Source organism: Polyodon spathula, chromosome 16, assembly GCF_017654505.1.
Source record: "Polyodon spathula isolate WHYD16114869_AA chromosome 16, ASM1765450v1, whole genome shotgun sequence".
Lineage (NCBI taxonomy): Eukaryota > Metazoa > Chordata > Actinopteri > Acipenseriformes > Polyodontidae > Polyodon > Polyodon spathula.
In genome coordinates, this window is record NC_054549.1 from 35,576,521 (window position 1) to 35,599,524 (window position 23,004).

General features: G+C 38.8%; 1 protein-coding gene across 1 annotated transcript in view; it reads right to left on the bottom strand.

The window, feature by feature from the left end:
* LOC121328734 (lysine-specific demethylase phf2-like) overlaps positions 1–21,552 on the bottom strand; it is a 33,479-nt gene extending 11,927 nt beyond the window's left edge. The window contains exons 1-13 of the mRNA XM_041273738.1: positions 21,188–21,552; positions 12,916–13,001; positions 12,416–12,533; positions 10,249–10,409; positions 9,283–9,424; positions 7,843–8,029; positions 6,845–7,007; positions 5,219–5,306; positions 4,046–4,152; positions 2,425–2,516; positions 1,913–2,002; positions 490–727; positions 244–392 (exon numbers count right to left, since the gene is read on the bottom strand). Of these exons, the coding sequence (XP_041129672.1) occupies positions 244–392; positions 490–727; positions 1,913–2,002; positions 2,425–2,516; positions 4,046–4,152; positions 5,219–5,306; positions 6,845–7,007; positions 7,843–8,029; positions 9,283–9,424; positions 10,249–10,409; positions 12,416–12,533; positions 12,916–13,001; positions 21,188–21,285 (1,719 nt within the window). The 5' untranslated portion in view covers positions 21,286–21,552. The remainder of the gene's footprint in view (positions 1–243; positions 393–489; positions 728–1,912; positions 2,003–2,424; positions 2,517–4,045; positions 4,153–5,218; positions 5,307–6,844; positions 7,008–7,842; positions 8,030–9,282; positions 9,425–10,248; positions 10,410–12,415; positions 12,534–12,915; positions 13,002–21,187) is intronic.
* Positions 21,553–23,004: the final 1,452 nt, after the last annotated feature.

The window sequence follows — 23,004 nt, forward strand, 5'->3', positions numbered from 1 at the left end:
AAAAAAAGAAAATCCCCACAAGACGTGAACACATTGCTTACAGCACATAAGGAGAGTACAAGAATGAATTACAAGAACAAGGATCAGTGCATGCTTTATATACACAATATATATATATATATATATATATATATATATATATATATATATATATATATATATATATATATATATATATATATATATATATATATCTCTATAGAGAGGTCTCTCCAGCTGACAGCAGGCAGTCCACACACACACCTTCCCTTTCTTTGGCATTTCTGTTTTCGTCAGAGCCTCTTGTGTGTGCGCTTCCAGGACATCCAGGGTGGGCATGGGGGGGGAAGCAGAGCTTTCTTTTGTTTTCTTCCCTTTTTTCTTGCCCCCTTCTTTCGTTTTGGGAGTTTTTGTATTTTTCACAGCCTTGGGGGTCTTGGGCGTCTTGGGGGTCTTGGGCGTTTTGGGCGTTTTGGGCATTTTGGGCGTTTTGGGCATTGGGCGTCTTGGGCGTCTTGGGCGTCTTGGGCGTCTTGGGCGTCTTGGGGTTTTTAGGCGTCTTGGGAGTTTTGGGAGCCTTCTTGCGGGAGGACTTCTCTTGGGGTGGAGAGGGGATGTGCACGGGGGATACAGGGGACATGGGGGACACAGGCTGCCCGGGCCCCTCCAGCTCCTCCAGTTCCACTGCAGGAGGCTCCTCCACGGGTATGCTGGCACTCAGCTCCACCTTCATGGCTTTACATGCATTCTGAAAGAATCAGCAGCAGCCAACATTATGTACAACTCTTTTAATTAAAAAAATAAACAATAATAAAATAAACAATAATAAAATAAATAAATACATAAAATAATTAATAATAATAATAGTCAAGGGGTGTTGTACTGGATATTAATGGATTGCTATATATACAATTTCAATTACCATTGTATATTGGCATTTATTGGCATATTATAGAGCATTTTACAGCACTTCTCAAGATCTAACCTAATAAACTGGACGGCTCAGCCGTTTACCAGAACCAAAACACACACATAGTACCTTTTTCATTTGACCACACAGGTCTCCACACAGACCCCGACCAACTATTCTGGCCTGCTTATACACTTGCCTGCTTAACCACAGGCAGATGTAACTCGTTCTTGTTCACGTCCGTGGCATTATGGGGGATGTAGTCCTGCATCAAACCCCTACTCTGCCACAATATATATTTTTACACAGATATATGTTAAATATTCCAGCATTTATCTGACAGGGCACACCCAATGCATGCAGTCAAAAGAGTGGGAAACTCACTGGCTGTGCCTGCTAGTTCTCAGTGCTTGGTGCTTTTTTGATCCACGTTGTGTGGTCCACCTTGAGGGCCAAGTGAAGCACACATCAAGGTGCTCTCTTTTAAAAGGGACCCTCCACTTTCCTAGCATGATACACAAAGTGAAAGCCTTGCTGCTGTTAGTTACCTTGGCACTGACCAGTTCCACGCTGTGGCCTGTGCTCTTCCCAGTCCAAAGGAGTAGCGCACACCACTTACCAGTGGAGAAGTGGTTACAAACGCTTACTAATGAATGTCATACAAAAAATCGACGTTTTGGAAAGTTAAGCCACTTGTTTTTGAATGCAAGATTAGTAGCCACAATATTTAGTAAACAGTTAGAAAAAAATAGGATCTTAATTGTAATTCTAGGAAAGTGGTGTGTTCCCTTTTCATGTTATCTTCAAGGATGAAACCTACATGAATCTGTATAGCCAATGGGAAGATAATGACTTCTACAATGCTGGCGTTCATACACATCTCTGAAACACATACAACATCAAATAACCTTAATCAAATTGACTTTAAATACCTGGGATTTGGACGTTACAAATGCTAACATTCACACACAAACACACACACAGATGCATACGCTTACAGTAATGCAAGGACAGCAAACTGACCTCTGCAATTCTGATTTCTTTGGCAAGGTCTTTGATAAGCTGTGATGGCTTCATGTTTTCTGGAAGTTCATCTTCATGTTCAAGAAGAGCCTTGAGTAAAAGAAAAGATTTCTGGTGAGATTTCCCAGAGGCACACTAGTAGGTTATTGCACCAGCCATTCACAGAGAAATATAAATTGCACAGTGCAGGCCTACAGAAATAAATCACACAAAACACATTCTATCTGTCCAGCAGGGGGCACTGCATAGGATCACATGGATTTTAGAAAAAAAAAAGGAACATGCAAGTACTGTGCTTCTGCATAGGGGGTTATACTGAGCAGTTAGGGGGCTGCGGATTCATTTCCCTAATTTTGAGACCCTGGTATTCAGCATGTAACTGAATACAAAAAACTTAAGAAAAATCACAGATTTAAGAACGAAAAGGCAAGTTTCTTAATAAACATTTTGTTACAGCAGGCATAACACATGACTGGCATTACAAACAGCAGTTGGCAATATTTAATTTTTACCTGTTTCTTAGTCCACGACCTGAAAGCCCCATTAAGGATTTTGGCTCCTTGAACCAAGTGAGGCAGCGGCTGCTTCCCTGCTTTGTGCAAGCCTGAGGAATCAAACACCAGAGTTACTGCAGCTTGGGTCAAACACCTTACATCTCAAAATGTCTGGGACAGTAGAATTGAGGTACCCTCTCAGGAACCAGCAAGAAGACTAGAGTTCAGCTTCTAGGTGTCAGTTACATCTTGCCATTGTGTGGTTTGTAATCTTTACAAGAGTTTCAGATAACTGGGTAACAAGGAAACACATTCAAGTATCAGACTGATCAAGGAGGTTCCTTCATTTAGGTCACATCATTCACATATCATTGTATAAAAGGTACTGCAGCCCATTTAAAGTAAGAAATTAATTATATAGGGATGAGCAGTCAGTGTAATGTTCTTTTAACACATTTCTAAGAAAACTGTAGAGTAGACTCATTTGCAGATCCATAACATCGCCACATAGTCTTACCCACACAACATGGTCTTAGTTTTAAGCAGCACTTCCAATATTCGTACCACAAATGCAGATTAGCATGTGCAGTGACATCTAGTGGTCTACAAACAAAACACATGCAAATGGAACCCCAACCCTTCTCAAGACACATGCCTTAAAACAGTGAATATATCACATATATTTACAATGAACACATATGTGTTAATAGCATTATATTGAATAAGACAGAAACTGCAGGTATTTCCTAAAGAAACTATGTCAGAAAGCACCACAGCTTTTGATTTTCAAGACTGGAATCACACAGCCCGGCAAGGGGTGGGGCGAGGGTTGGAGTGCAGCCTCACTTTCACACATTTTCACACAGTCCTGCTGAGCATCAAGTGAAATTGGCTGGCAAAGGTCAGCGGAAAACCACAGCCTTGTGCATGGCTGTCCTCGCAGCTGCAAGCAGGCAGAGGTTGAGAGCAGGGCTGAATCTACAGGGAGAGCTGCTAAAAGATCACTTTATAGGCAAGACCCAGTAGAGACAGGCATGTGTAATCAACACCCAAGAACTATTAACCTTTATTCTGGAGAGAATTCAACTGCTGGGTGTTTATTTGGCATGTTGTCCTTGCAGAACAGGGTTTGCTGTTCTGCAACGCGGAGAAACAGTCACTGCCAGTTTTGCCTTCCTGAAGCATCAGAGCTAATGCAACTCTCCATGTTTAAACCCTAGCGAAGACAGGCGATTTCATAAAGCCAGGACACGAACATATCATCAGATTTCTCTACACAATACAACATTTGATTCTTGTTTCCAGATACAACAATAAAAAGTTTAATTAATGAATTAATCACTTACACAAACAGCCAAAGGCAACTGTGCCAAATGGCAAGAGCATTTGAAGCTTTACAGGATCAAGATGCCAGAGTAACTGATTTCAGCAAAAGAAAATTCCTCCGAAGCTAATCAGCAGTGTATTTAGTGAGGTTGCTCTAACAAGGGTTAAAACAACATGTGAAGATCTGCATGCACTAGGTGAATCCCCTTCAGGAAGCTATAGTCAAGTTCAAAGCAGGAGAAGTAATGAAGAACTTTCAATGGTGATTCATATTGTTAATGTAAAAGATTAGCACAGCATGTTCTTATTTTACCTTTGAATCTCTCCAGCAGATGCCTGCCCACGTACCAGCACGCAGTTTCAAAGTTGGGAAACTGGGTAAGACTGCCAATTTTCACTCTTTTTTCCACTTCATATGCTCTGTGATACAAAACAAATTGTGCTTTCCAATAATGAGCTGCAGACATCTTCAATTGAAACAACACACAATGCAAATCTGTGCAATCAGTGTTTCAGCGGATGCAGGAAACACATTCTTCCAGATAAACCATGCAACAGTTGTGCCCAGTTTAGAAGTACAATATTTACATGAACTGTGATTTATTTTGCCTTGATATATGTGGGAGAGCTCACTTAAACAAACTAGTTCAAATGACACACGCAGATTGTTAGGGGCAGCAGTGTGTCGATGGATTTTTGAATAATGTACCGCTAACATCATTAAAGTGGTCCTTAAAATAACAAGCACATAAGGAAGACATTTGTAGTCTGAATTGAAGGGAACAAATTGCACTACTAAAATGGTTCCCAATTACTTAGCGTGCATGCAAGGTAAAAACGTTTACAAGCATTACATAAATACAAAGGACTGATCCACAATTACTGCAGTGGGTCTTAAAATACACCGCAATTTCCATTGCATTGAGGCACCCTTCTTTCTAAGCACAACAGGAACATACAGAGTGCTTTCTGTGTTCCCAGTTTAAATGGATACACAGATCTAATTAAGTAGCGCTGTGCTTAATGAATGCAATATCACCAGCTGAGATGTCTCTCACTTTTTTACAATGTAAATCTTAAAAAATGGCAGAAGGAACTTTTAAAGACCACGGCTAACTTCCACTTAATTGTAAGCAAATATTTTCAAACTGTTAAATGACTTGCAAGTAAATAGGTGTATTAAACATTCACTGGCATTATGCAATACTTGCAGTACACAGCATTATGCTAATACTTTGAATTACTTGTAATCGACTTTCAACACAATTTCACACAAGTTTCATCAACGAACGTAGCTCGTATTATTAATCAAGCAACAGATGTCAAGATTAAAACATTTAATATACATGGTGTGTGTGTGTGTGTGTGTGTGTGTATATATATATATATATATATACATGCTGTACATTTCATGAATGAATTCTGTGTTATTCAAAGCCTCGCGGCCCCTGCATGTTGGGTGAATACAGGAATGTAAAGTGTGTACCTCATCTGCATTTCAACACTCAGGTTATGAAGAAAATGCCCAGAAAAAGCCAGGCAGTCCACTGGGGTCAGCGTTGCATAAATCCAACCTGGTAAAAAAAATAAATAAATAAAAGAGAGGGGATCTAAAAATAAATATGAAATTACAGCAAATTGGACATAACTAATGGCACCCGTCACCTTGACTGTTGCTTTTGTAAATGACCTGCGAGAAACAACACACGTTTAGTTTGTTTGTTTTTTTCTCATTTGTTACACTTCTTTTCACAGAAATGTCCTGATATAAACCATTAAACAAGACAGTGTGGCCTGGAGAGGGGACCCTGTGCCAAATAATCCTTTCATTGAATCCCAGCTTTCACAGAGAACCTGACCGGTCATCTCAACATCATGCACACAGTTACATGTATCTTTCTGTACACAGCACATACAATGAACCACAGCTGCACCTTTCATTTACTATCAAGCGAATGTTCAAAAATATAATACTATCAAGATTTCGAAGTTCATGTAGGAATGCAACCTTTAAGCAGGTTTTACTCAGAATTCTTTTTTTTTTTTTTTTTTTTGGCCAGCAGATTCTTTTCATTTGTTCTCTGAATAGCATTCTTATCAAATCTACCGATATTTTTAATCTGTCTTGAATTTTCAGCTAACAACCTCTAAGAGCCTATCCCAGTACAGTAAAGCTGTTTTCTCCAGGTGTGGTGTTTTGCTCACAGCTCCCATTTCTGTAGTTTCAAGTTCTGCTTGTTCAATGCAGTTAGCGGGTACTTGAAAAGACACATTATGTTTGTATTATTGGCTAATTGATTGAATGGTGGAAAACAGCTACCAACACTGTCCTTAAAACTCTGTGCATTCCATGGATTACAGATACATTTAATGTGATCAGCAGTAAGCATGGTAAAGACATTGTTTTGCTGCCCCCCTTGCTGGTTTACACTTTCTTTCCAAGCTATATATGGCTCATGACTCATGGTATGTTTGTCTGAGCAAACTTTCCCTGCCAACCCATGACCATACACTTAAAGAGGAGTCATTTTCCCTTTTAATTACGCTTATAATCATTGTGGTGGGTGAGTTCTCATCATTTTGTTTCACAATCCCCCTGGCATTGTGTGTACCTGTACAGCTCTGGTCAAACGTTCTGCATCACACTATAGAAGGAACTCATTTTGCTTCATAAAATCAAATAAAACCTAATGAATAATTTTACCTAAACATACTGAATTGCATACTTATTTGTAGTTTTCCATACACTTAACGAAAAAACAGGAAATAAATTGAATAATGAAACATTTCGAAATCTAAATCTGAAATACTGTACTACTATTTTGCAATATCATTTTGTAGTTTCTTTGATTACACAATGTTAAATAAAAGATCTAATTTGTGTTCATATTGTATTTTTTTAAATTATGTCTCAATCCTAAAATTGTAGGTGATGTAAAACCTTGGGCCACAGCAACAGAATCCTAGCTGTCTGCATTTGAAGTACTTACTCTCTGAAGTTCTACTGCTGTTTGTATGCACATCCCCACACAACACTATTGACTTGGGAAGCCATTTACTCTGGACAGCCTTAACATCACTTTATGGACTTGCAATTACAGGGAGTGCTTACCTGAAGGAATAAATAAAGTCTGTCCTTGTTTCAGAGTGCACTTGTAACACTTGTCTACTTGGTCAGCAAAAAACATCTCACTGTAATTGGACGAGGAACGCCAGTGCTCGTAAAGGGACAGGTTTGCAGAAGTCGGTTTGATCAAAAAGAATATTTTATCTCCCTGCAGGGGAAAGCCAAACGAATACAACAAAACAAGAACCGTCAATAAAGCACACTGCATTATCACAAAAAAAATATACAGCACACTCATCAAAGCCATGAGAACTTGGCTGGGGTCTTAAAGATGATAATTGCCTCAGTCTGAGTTCAGGCACAAATTGATCCAAATTGATGCATTAAGCCTTCTGGGCTGGAAATACCTGGTGTTGGGTCAGAACTGAATATTCCTAATTCATTAAAGCACCTGAAAAAAATCAAACGGAAGTTCTCGGGCACTCCAGTGTGGACAAGCAGTCAAAGGCTTCAGCTGGTTGACTCTTAACCAGGAGAATATGACAACGATCTACAGCTTGTGCCATACGGTTATTGAGAGTCCTAATCAATCACACGCTATAAGGACTGATTTCAAACTTTTTAACGGTAGCCTACTTCAGCAACAAACAGCAGTTTCATTTCATAGAAGGGCATAACATATATAATGGCAAATAGACAATACAGGCATTTTAACCCTGTGTACTGTTTTTACAATCCAGTCTCAAAAACCAGCATTTTCAAATGCAATACTTTGAGTGATGCCAGGCAGATCAACCATTGTACTGGGTCTTGTCAATAATAGTAGGCTTTCTCCATACAATAGTATTGCATTATTGCACAGTGTTTAATCTCAGTTTACAGGCTCTAGCCTTCACAGCGTAGCACCATAGGTGTAACAGGCTATCCTCACAGTAAACACATGCAATACAAAAAGCATTATTAAACGCAATACACCAAAAACAGTGGCAGTGCACCGAATTCAGTACCAGAAGAACGAGGGGTTTGTGCAGCTGTGTGCTTACTTTGAGTGGATGGTACCACGCCGAGGCTCCCCCTGATTCTATGTGGAAGTCTGTGTAGCTGTCCTTCACACAGATCAGGCAGTATTGGGTGACTTTGGGTTTTCCAAGGAGAGCATTGTCAGGCCAGTAATTCTCCACCCAGGACAGCTTTCTGACGATCTCAGGGCTCTCCACAAAACTGGACATTCTTTTTATGAAAAAAATAAAAGTAGATGAATATACTTTTTGACGTGGTGTCCATAGGCATGTGTGAACGGAACAGTGGAATCAAGGGGTGGCTATTCCACACTCTTGACCAGCATCTGCCCAAGTATTTTGTGGTTTAATCCCCAGGGATTAAATCAATCCAATTTGATAACTCAACCTGGGTTATATTTAAGGGTTCTGTTTTTCAGTCTTTATTCATTTCATTTTTCGATGCTTTTTTTTTTTTTTTTTTTTTTTTTTTTTTTTTAGCTATTTTTGAGTTTTATTAAAAAAAAAAATTGTGAAATTACTGTTTTCGGTTACTTTCCTAAATTCTTAGGCACTTTTTTTCTGTCACTATATGGATAGTAACTGGACAGTACTTGCACACTTCAATTGTCACTTCTTTCCTTTGCTGTCTTCCACAACAAAGTCCATCTGGTCATGGGCACATTCTTCTGGGGATTTTGTGTGTTTTTTTTACATTTCACCACAATTTGCAATTCTGTTTGTAAATTCCACGAGAGTGTAAATACTCCCTGTCGAACTGTAATAGAGCTTTATATCTCGCAAGCAAGAAAAATCCTCCAATAGAAATGTAGGAATTTGCTGGCACTCAGTAGCTGGGGTGGGTTTAAAGTATTCAGAACGAATCAATGATAGATACAATTCAGGAAGGAGAGACACTGCCCAACTGCACTGGGTAAGTTATTTGTTTTATTTCTTTCATGTGGAAAGGGGTTGAGTCAGTGTGAACAGAGGAACCATTTGCAGTGTTTAAAGGATGTTTACTGGAAATACATTGATTTAATTTTTTTTTGTATCCGGGTGTTTTATCATTTTTTATCCAAAAATCAGAAGCCCTACTATATTTTGGTTTCCGTTAATACATACTGTATTTAGCAATCACATACATATGACCACTTCACTACTAACTATAAGTCAGTGAATACACAGGAGCTGAACCAGGTGACATGCAGAATAAGACAGACAGCATGTAATGGTTAAAACAAATGAAAGGAGTGAGATTGTGGGGGCCTGTGATAAATCTTGTGACCATAGAGTCTGCAACAGAAACAGGGGAGGGGGGGGGGGGGGGGGGGGGTGGAGATGGTGGCTACAGGGGTGGCTACAGTGGATTGTGCCATCTGAAAGGTGTCAATCAATAAACAGTTCTGTCTAGTAGAACCTGAACAAGCTGCATCGACCTGAACAGTAAATGAGCATGTCTCTTAAACCCAGGTCTGACTTTACCTTGTGTCAGAAAACTCCAAGCTTATCAAGTTCAACACTCGTTTTCTGTTTGTGCTGTAGTAATAGTCAACAAACTCCTTGAGCTTCATCTTGCACTCTGTCTGTCTGGACATGTCAATGACGTCCACAACTCTGTCTGGACCTACAAAGCAAACAATGACACAAACGTGTATTATTTCGTTGTGTGTTTCAATGAGACAGGAAGGGAAACCTTACAGTCTCCAATTTGTAACAGAGAAAAAGCTAAATTGTACCATGTGAAACTATGTTTAATTCTATGACTGCTGTTTTTAACATACAATCGTCTTTAGCTTTCTCGTTAAACAGTAAGGAATGACTAGCCATTGGCATGGCACAAGGAAGAAAACCTATTTATTTCAAACAAAGATCCAAGTAATAGACTATCAATTTCTAAGGCAGACAAGAAGTGTTCCACTCACTTCCCAGAGAAGTTCCTTCCTTATCTCTGATTAGACGCAGAGGTTACAGTTTTGCTTAATACATAAACAAAAGAAAACAAAAGACAGCTACAGCTTCAAGAATGGCCCAGTGAACACGTGTTGACATGCAGAGTTTCAGACCACCACTGAGGTCAAGAGATTTGCAGGGCCTGTTCTGGGTAATTGGAAAAGTCTAACTGGCGAATAATACAACAAGAGCACAGACTGAGGCACTCCACCCCTCAAAAAGCACTTCACTGATATAACATACAAATAAAGCAAAGCAGCATTGAAGTTTTATTAGAATGACCGTATCAGTTTAATGGTTTAAAACCCATAAAACTTTATTAATAACATAAAAACCAAAAAACACAGTGCAGTTAGATTAACAGAAATGGCTAATGCAACACAACTTATCACTTCTTCTTCTTTTCTGTCCCATTTAGCTCAGTGATAACCGCTGTTTGATAACTGACGAAGGCATTACATTGCCAACATATTATTGATGCAATGTGAGATTACATACCGACATAGTTTTCTACGTCACTGACATAGAACGTGGGGGCAGGTAATGACATTCCAAGTCCATCTTTCTTTGGGACCAGGATGGGTTCTGTGAAGCCCTTCTCTTCAATATAGTCCAGTGTGAGCTGGCTTCCATTCAGCTTTACCACCACATCTTCAGAACTAGAACAGAAAGGGTTAACAATCAGCGTGTGGGGGCACAACTCTATCAACACTGCACACCACAGCATTCGTATAGAGAACTCCAGTAAAATGATCCAATACATTAATATGTATTTATATGTCTACTTCATTTATTTGTCAGTATAAGACACTGCAATTATTTAATTATTTATCACAGGGTAGTCTTTCTGTTAGTGCCGAATCTTACTTTCAAAAGCTCTTCATTTTTCTTTCTGTTATTAAACTGGTGCATGAGCCCCATCTGCTGATACTTTTAGGAACTACAGCACATGCCCAGCACAGGTCAATTTAAGGGTAATTTTTAAGGTTCACACCGATAAGGCTAAGTGCAGTATTTTGTTTTACATAACTGTTAAAGTTTAAATATTATATATTTGTCAGGACTACTCTCACATTATATTTATATATACTGTACTTTTCTGTATTCAGTACTTCTCATGTTTTCTTTTTTGGAGACCTAGCCAAAAATCTAAGTGCTTGGAGAGTTTCAGTAGCATGCAAGCTGCTCAACTGTATTATAGCCGAGCGCTTAAAAAGCAGCTCTGAATTTCACACAACAGCTCGGCTACACAAAGTATCAGAAAGTGCAGCTGTTAAGAGGCTAATAAACTTTGGCCTTTGCAATGCATGACATTATCATATTTCTGTGGATTGGTTTGTTTTTCCACTTTAAATTGGGTGAAGGACATTTATCCTGCCACAGCACTGTGGACCTAATGTGCACTGGTTTAAAATCCTAAATCTAGTTATATGCATTTTCTACTTGATCTAACTAATATCATGTGCTTGTTGACACAGGATGAAGTTCACACACGCCAAGAAGTTACTGAAGTTGCTGCCTGATGTGCAAACAAGTGACACGATGGAGTTTACTTTCCAAAACAGCCGCCCCTGTTTTATTTGGTCTATCACAGTATGCTGCATCCAAACATTTCTACATACATAGTGCTCACACTGTATTTTCGCCAAAGCTTCTTAAACACTGGTTTAGTGACAGGTAATATTCTGCTATGGTCTGCCAGAGATCTGTTGGGTTTATCTGAATTGAAGGGGCTAGCTCAAGGGCAAGCCTGAAAGAGGAAATGACATCACCAGAAGCTGGAACCTGACAGAGGGAGACACTGCTATGGAAACAACTGTCCTCGCCAGCCATTGGGGGAAGGGAGAGGGGGTCAGAGAAGAAACTTCCATTCCCTGCCTGCCTGTGAAACCCACACACGTTTCAATGTCAACAACGGAACAGTTTTTAAAAAACACAGTAAAAATACACTATAAAAAAGAAAAACATCTGTATTTGAATTACAGTGTAAAATCATTTTACCAGACCTCTCCCATGCACAGTATGTTCTACTTAATATTTCGGTATTATTATTTTTTCCATTCTTCTCCCACCAGCCAATCTCACGCAGCACTGAGAATAAAAAGCTGTATCCCAAAGAAGAGGACAATGGTACGTGTTTAAGAAACTAACAAATCACTTGAGTTGACGAGTGAGCACAGTACAGATTCCATCTCTCCACTGGTAATTTACCAACTGATTTCAAAGCAGTACTCATATTCTATTCATGAAAAGGGCACACTGAACAATATTACAAACCGGTCTGGACAAGCACAGCTCTCTGTTTGGGTGGAAACGATTGTGATGTCATCCTCGGTCGTTTCCATAGCAGTGTCTCGCACTGCTCCAGTGGCAGCTGTGTGCCACCAACTGCTTCAACAGGAAACAAAAACAAAAACAGCCGACATCTTGTCTCTGAAATCTCAATCTTTTCATAGCTTATTTGTTTATTTACTACTCCACTTCCTGGATTCCCTTGCGCTTCACAGAGCACACATCACACGGCATCCCAGCACTACAGCCCGGCCTGTCAGGGGTTACCCCTTACTTGTAATCCTTACCTCATGTGCGGTATTAGAAGTCCTATTGGGTTCCATTAGAGGTGTCATTTAACATTCTAAGGTAATGTAAAAGCACAGCCCCTTACCTTGGGAATGTCCTATTTCTGAGTTCCATTATAAACATCTGACTGCCGTTCAGAACAGGCTTCTTCACCTCTCTACTTTGCCCCGTGTCATTTTTGTGCCAATTCTTTTTCTTTTTCACTGAAAAACAACAAAAATACAAATTTCCAACAGGTGTCTCCATTCTTGTTATTAGTTGTTTCCTCAAGTATGCTGGATGTTTCTGTGTTTCAAGAAACAAGGAACATGTTGATCCGAGGAGACTTTCTTTACAGTTTGCAATAAAAGCAATACCAGTGAATGCACTAGTTCGGGTATATTTCTACACAAGTAACACTTAGGCCTAAATGGCAGGGTGTAAATGTAAGTCGGTAATGACGTTCCATTTTAGAACTGGGTTTGCTATCAGGCGTTATGAAAACAAAGAGTTCCTCCTGTCAGTTCTACAGGTACTGTAAGTACACTTGGACAGGCTATGGCAACAGGCAGCCATTGTGAACCCTGCAGCCTGTACTCTACTCACAAGTGGACTTGCCATGGGATTGCTCGCAGTTCGGACAGTGATAGATGTCAATATCTGGCGCTTCCTCTTCATCCACGCCAACACAGCTGTGAAGCAACAAAAGAAACTGTTAAAATTGTTAGAAAGATGCTAACTGCTTTCCGCATTACCAGAAGGTATTACCAAAAAAGGAAAGATATAAATGGAAAAAGGCCACTTTTAAATGTAGGTGTTAAAATCCTTTTTTTTTTTTTTAGTTAAGTCTAAGCATTTCTAAAAGTGCAAAAAATTATTATTATACAGCACCTGGGTTTTGCACAAAGGCGCAAAAGTCCTTTAGTTTTAACTTGAACTGAAATAACAGCACGTATATACCATAGCAGGAGCGCAACAAGGGAATAAGAACCTGCCAGGAATGTACAGTGTGTTTCAAATAATAAACCAACAAAGACAAAGAACTATTAATGGACATATGGATGTGTTTACTCTGTCCCTCAAGAGCTCTAAAAATCCACATAATTAAAATGGAAGTGGTTTTAACAACAATATCTGAATGAACAACTCTCTGTGCAGCTATGAAAATGAGCGAACTGTAAGAAGGGTCTCTGGTATACACCCCCTCCTGCCCCCCACCTCCCCTCACCAACAGGGGCCCTACCATATCACAAACAAGTGCGAGGTTCTTTAAACCACCACATTCCCCTGCCCCAGTCTCTAAGCTGATGTTGCATTTAGTTGCATACAATTCACACACAAAGACTCAACAGGTGCCCTGCCCATGGCATAAAAAAAAACAAAAACAGAACTGTAGCTGGCAGCACTTTCTGTTGCCGCTCTCCAAGCTTGTGTCTTGTATTCAGGCTCCAAATCCCCCAGCGCGAGGAGAGCAGCCCTGGGTGTTTCCAGAAACACAAAGTTTACTTTGGGATGGTCTAGCTAAGATTTCTATCAGCAATAGGGAGCTTGTGTACCATGAATGGACTTCCTTATTAAAAGTGTATTTCCAGCTATGACAAGAGTGAGGCCTTACTCTTTACTCTTGAACCCTTTTTGCAAACAAAGAAGTCATTCTTAAGATATATTACAGAACAAGCCCCCAGATTGACTAGGGGTGGGGATACCATTTTCCTTTTTGCATTGCATTAGTAATTGATCATACAGATTAAACCTCATTATTAGAAATTCTGTACCAGTCAATCTGCAAGTCTTTGAGGTTATATTGTGGTTAAACCTTCATCATTAACACAGTCGTTCTGTACACGGCTTTCATGTTTCTGAGGCGGGTGTCACTGACGACAGTGTTTGAAATACGTTTGTTAAAAGCCAAAACAGCCAGCGCTACTTTACCAGTCATTAACGCTTTTAAACTCTATTCAAAGAAGATAACGTTTTGAAGGCTGTATCACCGAGTTACAAAAGCACAACAAGGAAAACCAAATCCCTTACTGTTCTTTATTTATTTCAACACATGGAAACAGAGACATGGCTTAAGAATTCAAGGTCTATAAACACAAAACGCAGACTGTCACTGTGCTGTACCTGAACAAAGACTAAGGAATCACCTGGAATTCAACACCACTCGTGCCCTTGAGAAAATACTGAATCTCAATGACACTGTAAAAGATGAGTTTACACACCTTGAATCCTAGTGTTCTAATGCATCTAAACCCACACCAGTTTAGTGCTATCCAAACCTTAACCTACAGATTTTAAATGAGAAATAACACACACAGCATCAGGACTGTTTAGTCTCACTTTCGCGTGGTTTAATAAATGTCCTGTTGTATTGCTTTTAAGAAACCTGACAATCTTCTGATCTCATACATGAGTTGAATGATGTTTTTCTTGTTATATTCCCATAACTGTATTCAGAGAAGCCTTACAGGGCAACGCTGAATACATACTGTGTTCCACACTGTTCTGAATCAATGTGTGGCTCCAGTAATAATTTAAAAAATATCAGCAACAAAACACAGATATTAATAATGGGCATGGAAGATGCAGTCATTTGAAATGTAAACTATTCATGGTAACTCCGCCTTTAAAGTATTTTACAAGTGAGCAATCTGTTTAAAAAAACACTCACTCCAGGGACACAACCCTACTGAGCCCACAAGCTAATTTATGCTAATTTAAGAAGACACATACTCTAAAATTACAAAAACAAATTAAAACCAGAAATACAAAAAAGGCATGGCCTTTAGTCAAAGATGTTGTTCTCTCACTGTGTAGATCACTGAGACTACTCTGCTGTGATGGAGAGCTGCTCTTGAAAAGAGAACCACTGAAAGAAGCACCCCCATTGGGTCACAATAGGACATGTGTTTTGCTTTATTTTTATTTTTTATTCACTGGCTGGCTCTCTGTTCAGACAGGTGGTTTTTGTTTTCTACTGTTTTGCATCAGCATCATTTCAGCAGATTTGTGGGCAGATGTTAAAACCCCAAAACACAAATGTAGGCAGATTCTACGTGATCTCATTTTCAGTTGCTTTTTGGTTGTTTGTGGATTTTATTTTATTTTTATCATTTTTTTAACATTTTTGAACATGTAACAAACTGGGAGACACACTTAGGTAACACTTTACATTAAATGTCTCTAATTATTGTGTATTTACATGGTAGTTACCAGTAAATACATGTGCACTTACACAGAATTACCATGTTATTATTAAGATACAATGCACTTAATGTGTAAATGTTTTTGCACGATATAACCCTAACCCTTTTCTGACACACTTGTGTACTTACATATATCATGCAAAAAGATGTACACATTAAGGGCATTGTAACTATGCATAATAACATTGTAATGATATGTAAGTACAAAGTAACTACTATGTAAATACATTTAATGTAGTGTTACCCAAATTTAAAGATGGTTAAGTAATTTGTAACACACTTAGCCTGTGTAGAACAGACCTGGATAAAGGCAGTTCCATCGAGAACAAAAAGTCAAATCAAAACATTCAAATAAACGATAGAAACTGAAAGTCACACTTCCTAAACCGCTGGTGGTAGCTTTGCTGGTTTCCAGTTCTGACACATTTTCACTACAAGTACACAGTACTGAAGCTCATGACTCTGCTAAAAAGAGACAGGATCTGCTGTCTAATAAGAGGCTCTGCTAAAACAGCCGGTACTGTGTGAATGAACAGAACGAGCCGCTTGAGTCGGATACAGTGTTGCAATTTAAAAGAAAACGGTACCGTACATTGTTGGGTTTGAAACTGGTGCTATCTGCACTTTAAAAAAAAAAAAAAAGAGAGTACAGGCAATATGTTCAAATTAAAATAATTTTTAAAGTATACAGAGGTACACAGGGCCCAGAGAAAAATACAGGAAATCTAAGTAGAATACACATATACGGAATATGTGTTGCGTGTAAAAATACTCACTGTGTGTGTGTGTGTGTGTGTGTGTGTGTGTCTATCTGGTCTTTTTCTGCCAAACTAGACTTACACAGGCACTTCCAGCAATAGCCCTCACAACTAATAAAATAAATGTATTATGTTTTATTACCAAGGTGAAGAGCCGATAGATCTTCAGAAGAAAAGGTAACCTTGAAATGACGAGCATCAGCCTCACCTCCAGTGCACCAGTCTACTAAACCACCAGGTTCAATTATCCCTGCCAGAGTCCACGAATAAACGACTGCAACACAAAAAAGAAGACTATCGAAAACAGATCACTAATTTAAATAGAGTACAACGTCACCTGATTCATGGATTTCCTGCATAACAGACCCACACCCTGCAATAATCAAGGATGCACTGCAAAACTGTAAATTACCACAAGCACCTAGCCTTGCTTGTTTTAAAAGCACATTTAACATGTCAATAAAATTGTGAATACATGACTCGCTTAACTGACAACCTGGTTAGCTGCTGCCTCTGCTACTGTTTATTCTCGTTCTCATTCTTGAAATGAAATCAAAGCCTATGGATTTTAATTTATTTGCACCAACAGCTCAGATTAACCAAACCTGTCAGTGCCAGGAGACCACCTGCCTGCTGATGGACAGCTTTACACAACATTAATAACCCTGGGTGGGGAAATACTAAATGCTCATTCTTAAAGGAAAATGAGATGCCTATCTCCTGCCAACACACACAGTAAAACATACAAAGCTCTTATTTCAGTGTGGAATCTTTATTGGGCGTTGTAATTGCTTAAAATTATAACCATTTAGTTTATAACATACCCTGTTAATAGTTATGGCAGGTGTGTGTGTGTGTTTGTTTGTTTGTTTGTTTGACTTTTTGTCCAATCCTTATATTTGCAAATCTGCATGATTCTTCTAATGCTTTTATTCAAGCTGCAGGGATCCAAGTCAGCACTAAGGGAAACAAAATGCATAAAACACATGCTATTAATACAAACTTTCACATCCATCAGATCTACTACTGTATATTAATAACAGCCCCAGCACATCTATTATATTAATAACAGCTACACAGCCACTTCTAAACTATACATCGTTATTATCGTCTGTATTTCTATTCACAGTTACTCTGTCTTTAGTCATATTTTTCCTGGGGCTCAGTTTTCCTTAGTCTGAAGGCCATGGGTTAAATTTACAAGAGATTCCTTGTCCTTATCTGCTCGGGGTACATTGTTTCATCTCTGTAATAAAAATAATTTGGAGATACTGTCAAACACAATAAAGAGAACCTCTAGATTGCCTTCATGGCAGCTGGTGCTCACACCATGAAAACATATCATTTACACTGCAATATTTATTATCTTAATCACAGCAGACACCAGTTATGAATTTTGGAGTCTCACACTATAATAAAAAAAAACATGTCACAATGTGATTACAGAAGTCTGAACGCATTCCCTTTCCTCCCTGCGCCAGATTGGAACATTTTAAATCATTCCTTCCCCCTTGCACAATAAAGCTGTGCCACAGGAAACCTGTCACCCTTATTACACTTAGAACCGCCAACATTTTCACAAACTCTGTTATAGTCAATAATAAAAACAGTAATAAGTACTAAGCCCTCCTCCCACAAGCACTGCACTGGACTGGACTGATCATGTCTTATGTGATTCAACAACAAGGCTACAAGCTAAACTCCCTTCATATTTAAGATGCTGCTGTGGTATAGCATCATTGTAACATTTAGTGCTTACCTTAGATGCATTTACATGCTCTCAAGAAGCGTCACCCTGTTCTATAGCTACTATTAAGCAAGTGGAAGCAGAACTGGTATTAAAAGTCTTTTTGTTTTCGTTACAAGGAGATTATTAAAGTGCACTGGATCGAAACAACCTTAAGCCTGCGTGATAAAATCTTTAAGAGAACATTTACTCACATGGATCCTTAATCGAGAAATGACCCCCAAACATATCATTCAGTACCCCCCCACCACACACATCTTGCCCCCCTTGTCAAATGTCCCTGATATATTTGTTCCACTGATAACAGTAGAGGTTGTACGTTTAGACCCAAGTGCCTGGAAATGTAACATCCAAAGTGCAAGATACAAGGGGACATGTTCTCAACGTGTTTACTCCAGTCTTTAATAAACTTGAATTTATTTTTTTAAACAGAAAAAAAATACCTTTTAATGTTACACAATGAAAAAAAAAAAAAGTGCTTAAGGGGAATTGCAATATATCATGTTGCTGTTTGGGTCTAGTTTTGTAATATGTCATGTAGTTGTTTGATTCTACTTCTGTAAACAGGTGTTTTACTTCTTTCAAAAAACAGGAGCTAATTAAAGACTGGAGTAAAGGCTTTGAAAATATAGGTCAAGATCTCACACCAGGTACTGGGGCAATATCCCTGTCACTAGTGCAGGACAGCAGTCCTCATCCCCAAACAACCAATACACCTTTGCAGACAACTGATTGGTTAAGTAATGAAGGGTCAACCATCCCCTGAAGAGTGGGGAAACTCTCCTGCAAACCAAAATTCACTCCAACTTTTTAAGAGAAACGATAAAACCATTTGTAAATGGCACAGCAACAGGAAAGAATTAAAGTGCTATCTGATGATTGTAACCTTCAAAGTGCCTCCAACAGCAAACAGATAGGAAATACTGTGCACCCGAGACACATATCTATGAATCACACACAGAGATTGCACCAAGAGTTACTAGACAGCTCTGGACTCTTAGTGCATTTAATCTACATTTAAAGTTCACAAGAATGCAGTTCATTGTTTCTTCTAATTCTGTTCAGCAGCAGTTTTGTGAATCATCTTCATGGTTTTGAGGTCCACAATGCCAATCAGCTCATCCCATGAATTCCCTTAATTACAATCAGCCAAAGGGACAAACATGGAAGCTGTTCTATGGTGTTCAACCTGTACCTTCAGAGGCGTTTCAATGTTAAGTATATGTGTGTGTATTTAAGCCCAACTTCCCAAGCTGCTAAAAGGTGAAGTGAAAATGGTCCTAAAGCTAACAGAGAAAAAATGAATTTCAAAACCTCTTAGTCTTGGTAGAGATGTCCATACCATCCTGCACAAACTGTGCATGCCCAGACATATTGGAGATACTGAGAATTTAGCACACTATCACAATCCTGTGAAACCTCCTAAACTGACAGAAATACATGAGCGCCTAATCTGGACACTATATAAGTGTATAGCTGAGTGGCTGGCAATTGTGAGCGCTTGCTCTTGGATAGTCGACTGTAAGTAATGTGAACAGGGTCTTTGCTTGCTAAAAAATGCATATAGCTTTTACAGCAACTTGATTTTAATACAGAGCATGCACCCATATAAAAAATATATATTTTAAATGACAACGTCTATAACTTTTAGACATTTAATAAATCCACTTGGCATGTCTGGCGATTAATAATCTCAACGAGGAACTGTCAAGTCATGAAACTATAATAAATCAATTGATCCAAAAGTATAGTTCAAAATTGTTTTAACAGTCAATTTCGCATAGACATCGATCAACGAATGCCATTACAAAACAGGACAGCACCATGTTACGGCCGGTACTATTTGGCACCGAGGCTATATTGTTATTTGCTGTCTTCACGTGTGGACCTGCACTCCTGTATTGTGCTGAAAAAACACGATCGAGCTACAGTTGTCTGGCGTAAGTGACAAGAGGTGCCATCCAGGGTATACGAATGCATTAACAATTCATTTTAAGAACAATGACAAGGAGTATATACACTCACGCGAAGGTCGGCGCTTATAACCAAAACTGTAGCTTACATGTTTATAAACCGATATACAGGTCAAAGTGACGTCATTTTTTTTTTTTTTTTTTTTTTTTTAATTAATTAATACGCTGTACTGAACAATGCATTTGACCGGCTACCTGTTGAAGCAAAACAAAATGCGGATTGATTTGCAGTAATAAACTCCTGCATATCCGCAAAGGGTTAATCATATAACCGCGCGTAAAATTTTCAGAGCTACTGAACTGGAACCGGAGATATGCATTAACTCCAGTTTTTTCACTTTAATTGCATTTATTCAGTCCAATGCTATCATTTTTATCCTGTCCAAAGCCTTGCTCCTGTATTATAAACCACGAAATTTAATTTGAAATCTCCTAAGTACCGTGGATACAGTACCATTTCGATTTTATTAGGGTGCAATGCTAACACATAATGTTATGGGTGAACATGATGTACACAACCGAAAGCAATCTGCGGATTTAAATAATATATATTTGTACATTATGTACTGGTTACGGCAAAATACGTTACCACAGGAATAAATATATTACTGGCATTGTTTTATAAACAGCAGCTGTCAGTAGCGTTTGATTTTACTGTCAAGTGTGGCACAGTAGGCTATAAATCACTAATTAGTGTTTGTTTTTTCTTGTTTTACAAACATTCGTGCGAACAGAGCGTTGCAAAGCGCAGTCTTTGTTACCAAGTAAAATATGAACCGAAGGTCTATGCAGCGCTACCCACATTCAACCCCAACCACAGCGAAACAAAACCAACTGCAGCTCCCAGCAGTGGCTCGTTCTTAGAAAGCAGAAAACTACAGCAAACAAAAATACTAATCACAAACGAAGCCAAAATGAAATAAAAACGAAACAATTGTCAAAATGTTTGTGCTACTCACACACACACAGACACACACACACATACATACATACATACATACATACACACAAAAAATGCCCCAACCTAAATAATAACTCCGCCTTCTTCTTCCAGCGGCCTCGCTCTTCGGGCAATAGCTTTCAAATCCACAACCATTAGCAAAGATTTTATTGAAGAAGAAAAGAAAAAAAAACAGCCAAAAACAAACGCCGTGCAAACAAATGCAAATGAATTATTTAGTTTTGTGCTTTTACCTGCCGTGAAACCAGTCCTTACAGGCATCGCATTCGATCATAAAGCGGGATACGTCGTAAGGTAATCTACAGATGCAATAAACTGGTACAGTCGCCATGTTAGATCAATTCACAACAACGCTGGAGCGACAGAGTCCGCAAAATCCCGGCTGCAACAAAATTGCAATTAGAAATCTCTCAGAAAAGCACGCCGGTTCAACACTGTTTTGCTGGCATGAACCAAATGTAACGGCAACAAATCGTATTCTTACGGATCCAGGTTGCATTTGAATTGCAGTCTTTTAAAAAACAAATGTTGAACGAATGATGTTTCCTGAAGTGTATTATTGTATGCATGCCCCCTGGTGACAGACCAGTACAGTATTGAGACTTTCATAAACACTAAGAAAATGCATCCTTTCATTGTAATACTGTTACGTCATCTTGTAAGGCTGTTTCAGTCATCTTCAAAGTGAATGAATCATTATCAGAATGTTCTCTAGAAGCTGGGTTTACATGTATTCATCCCGGGACTTTCAAATATTAAACTGTTATTTTGTATAGCTGATGGATAGAGTCTGGTTAGTTATTAAATAAAGCGATACAGGCCTGGATACTGTTCAGCTTTCTACAGTCACTACTTATAAATATGTACGTTTAAATTAAATGCAGTTATGAAAACGAAATAGCAATTCACGAATAAGAAAAAAAAAACTAAGATATTTAGACATGTATACATTTAAACACCTATTTGATATTACAGTAACGCAAAAATCTTATTGGTAAATTCCTTGAACTAAATTTTACCTGCAAAATATAATTAAATAAGAATGAAAATACAATGGAACTGGATGCCTGACAGGAGCCACCTACAGTGCATAGTGTATTTCATTATTTAAATCAAAACTCTTGTTGGCAAGTATGGTCAGCGAGTATGACGTGAGCAGAATGAGCCTCTGCTAATTGCGTGCAGCACCGCATTTCTTCTCCTATAGAGGGTGCTGTGCTTATGAGAACCCCGTCCCCCCCCGTCCCACACACACACACTGTAACCGCTTCGTGTTGCAATGGCTCTTGCACACACACACACACACACACACACACACACACACACACACTACTATCACATTGAGGACATTCCTTTGACTCCCGCTGTTATAACTTCTGATTCCACTAAGGGTTAAATTAGGGGGAAGCAAAAACCCTTTTACACATATATATTTTTAGAAAAGAACACAATAATTAGGATGATAATTGCTGTTCCTATTGTGCGTCAATATTCTCACTTTGTTGGTGTAAATACAAAAAAATATCCTCCATTCTATACCAGGGCACGCACACGCACGCATACACACGTACGCACGCACGCACGCACACACTAAGAACACCGGCACTGTTCTTCATTAAAGTGGCAGAATGTCTGAAGTGGTACACATGCCTAAACAGAACAGAAACTCTGCAACACATGTGGGAATATCAAACTGTATTTTATTCATGAAATCCATGTTTTAAAAAAATGATGTAATGCTTTGTAAAAGCTCCAGAATCTCAAACACTGTTCAGTGAATCAGAGTACATGCAGCCCGATTGGAAAAGTGTTCCAAAAGACCACACAGGCATAGTGTGTGGGATGTCGCTGTAGAAAAGATTTGTTTAATTGTTAATGGATCTTAGAGTTACCAGCTTTATGAGCAGTTACGTAACAAATGGCCATTCTGTGTTAATCTCTTATGGTAATGGGGCACATTAAAGAAAATTGCTTTTGAAGAATGGATTTGCTCATTTCACACTTATGATTTTCCAGTCTCAATTAAGCCAGAACATTTACCATTTGAAGA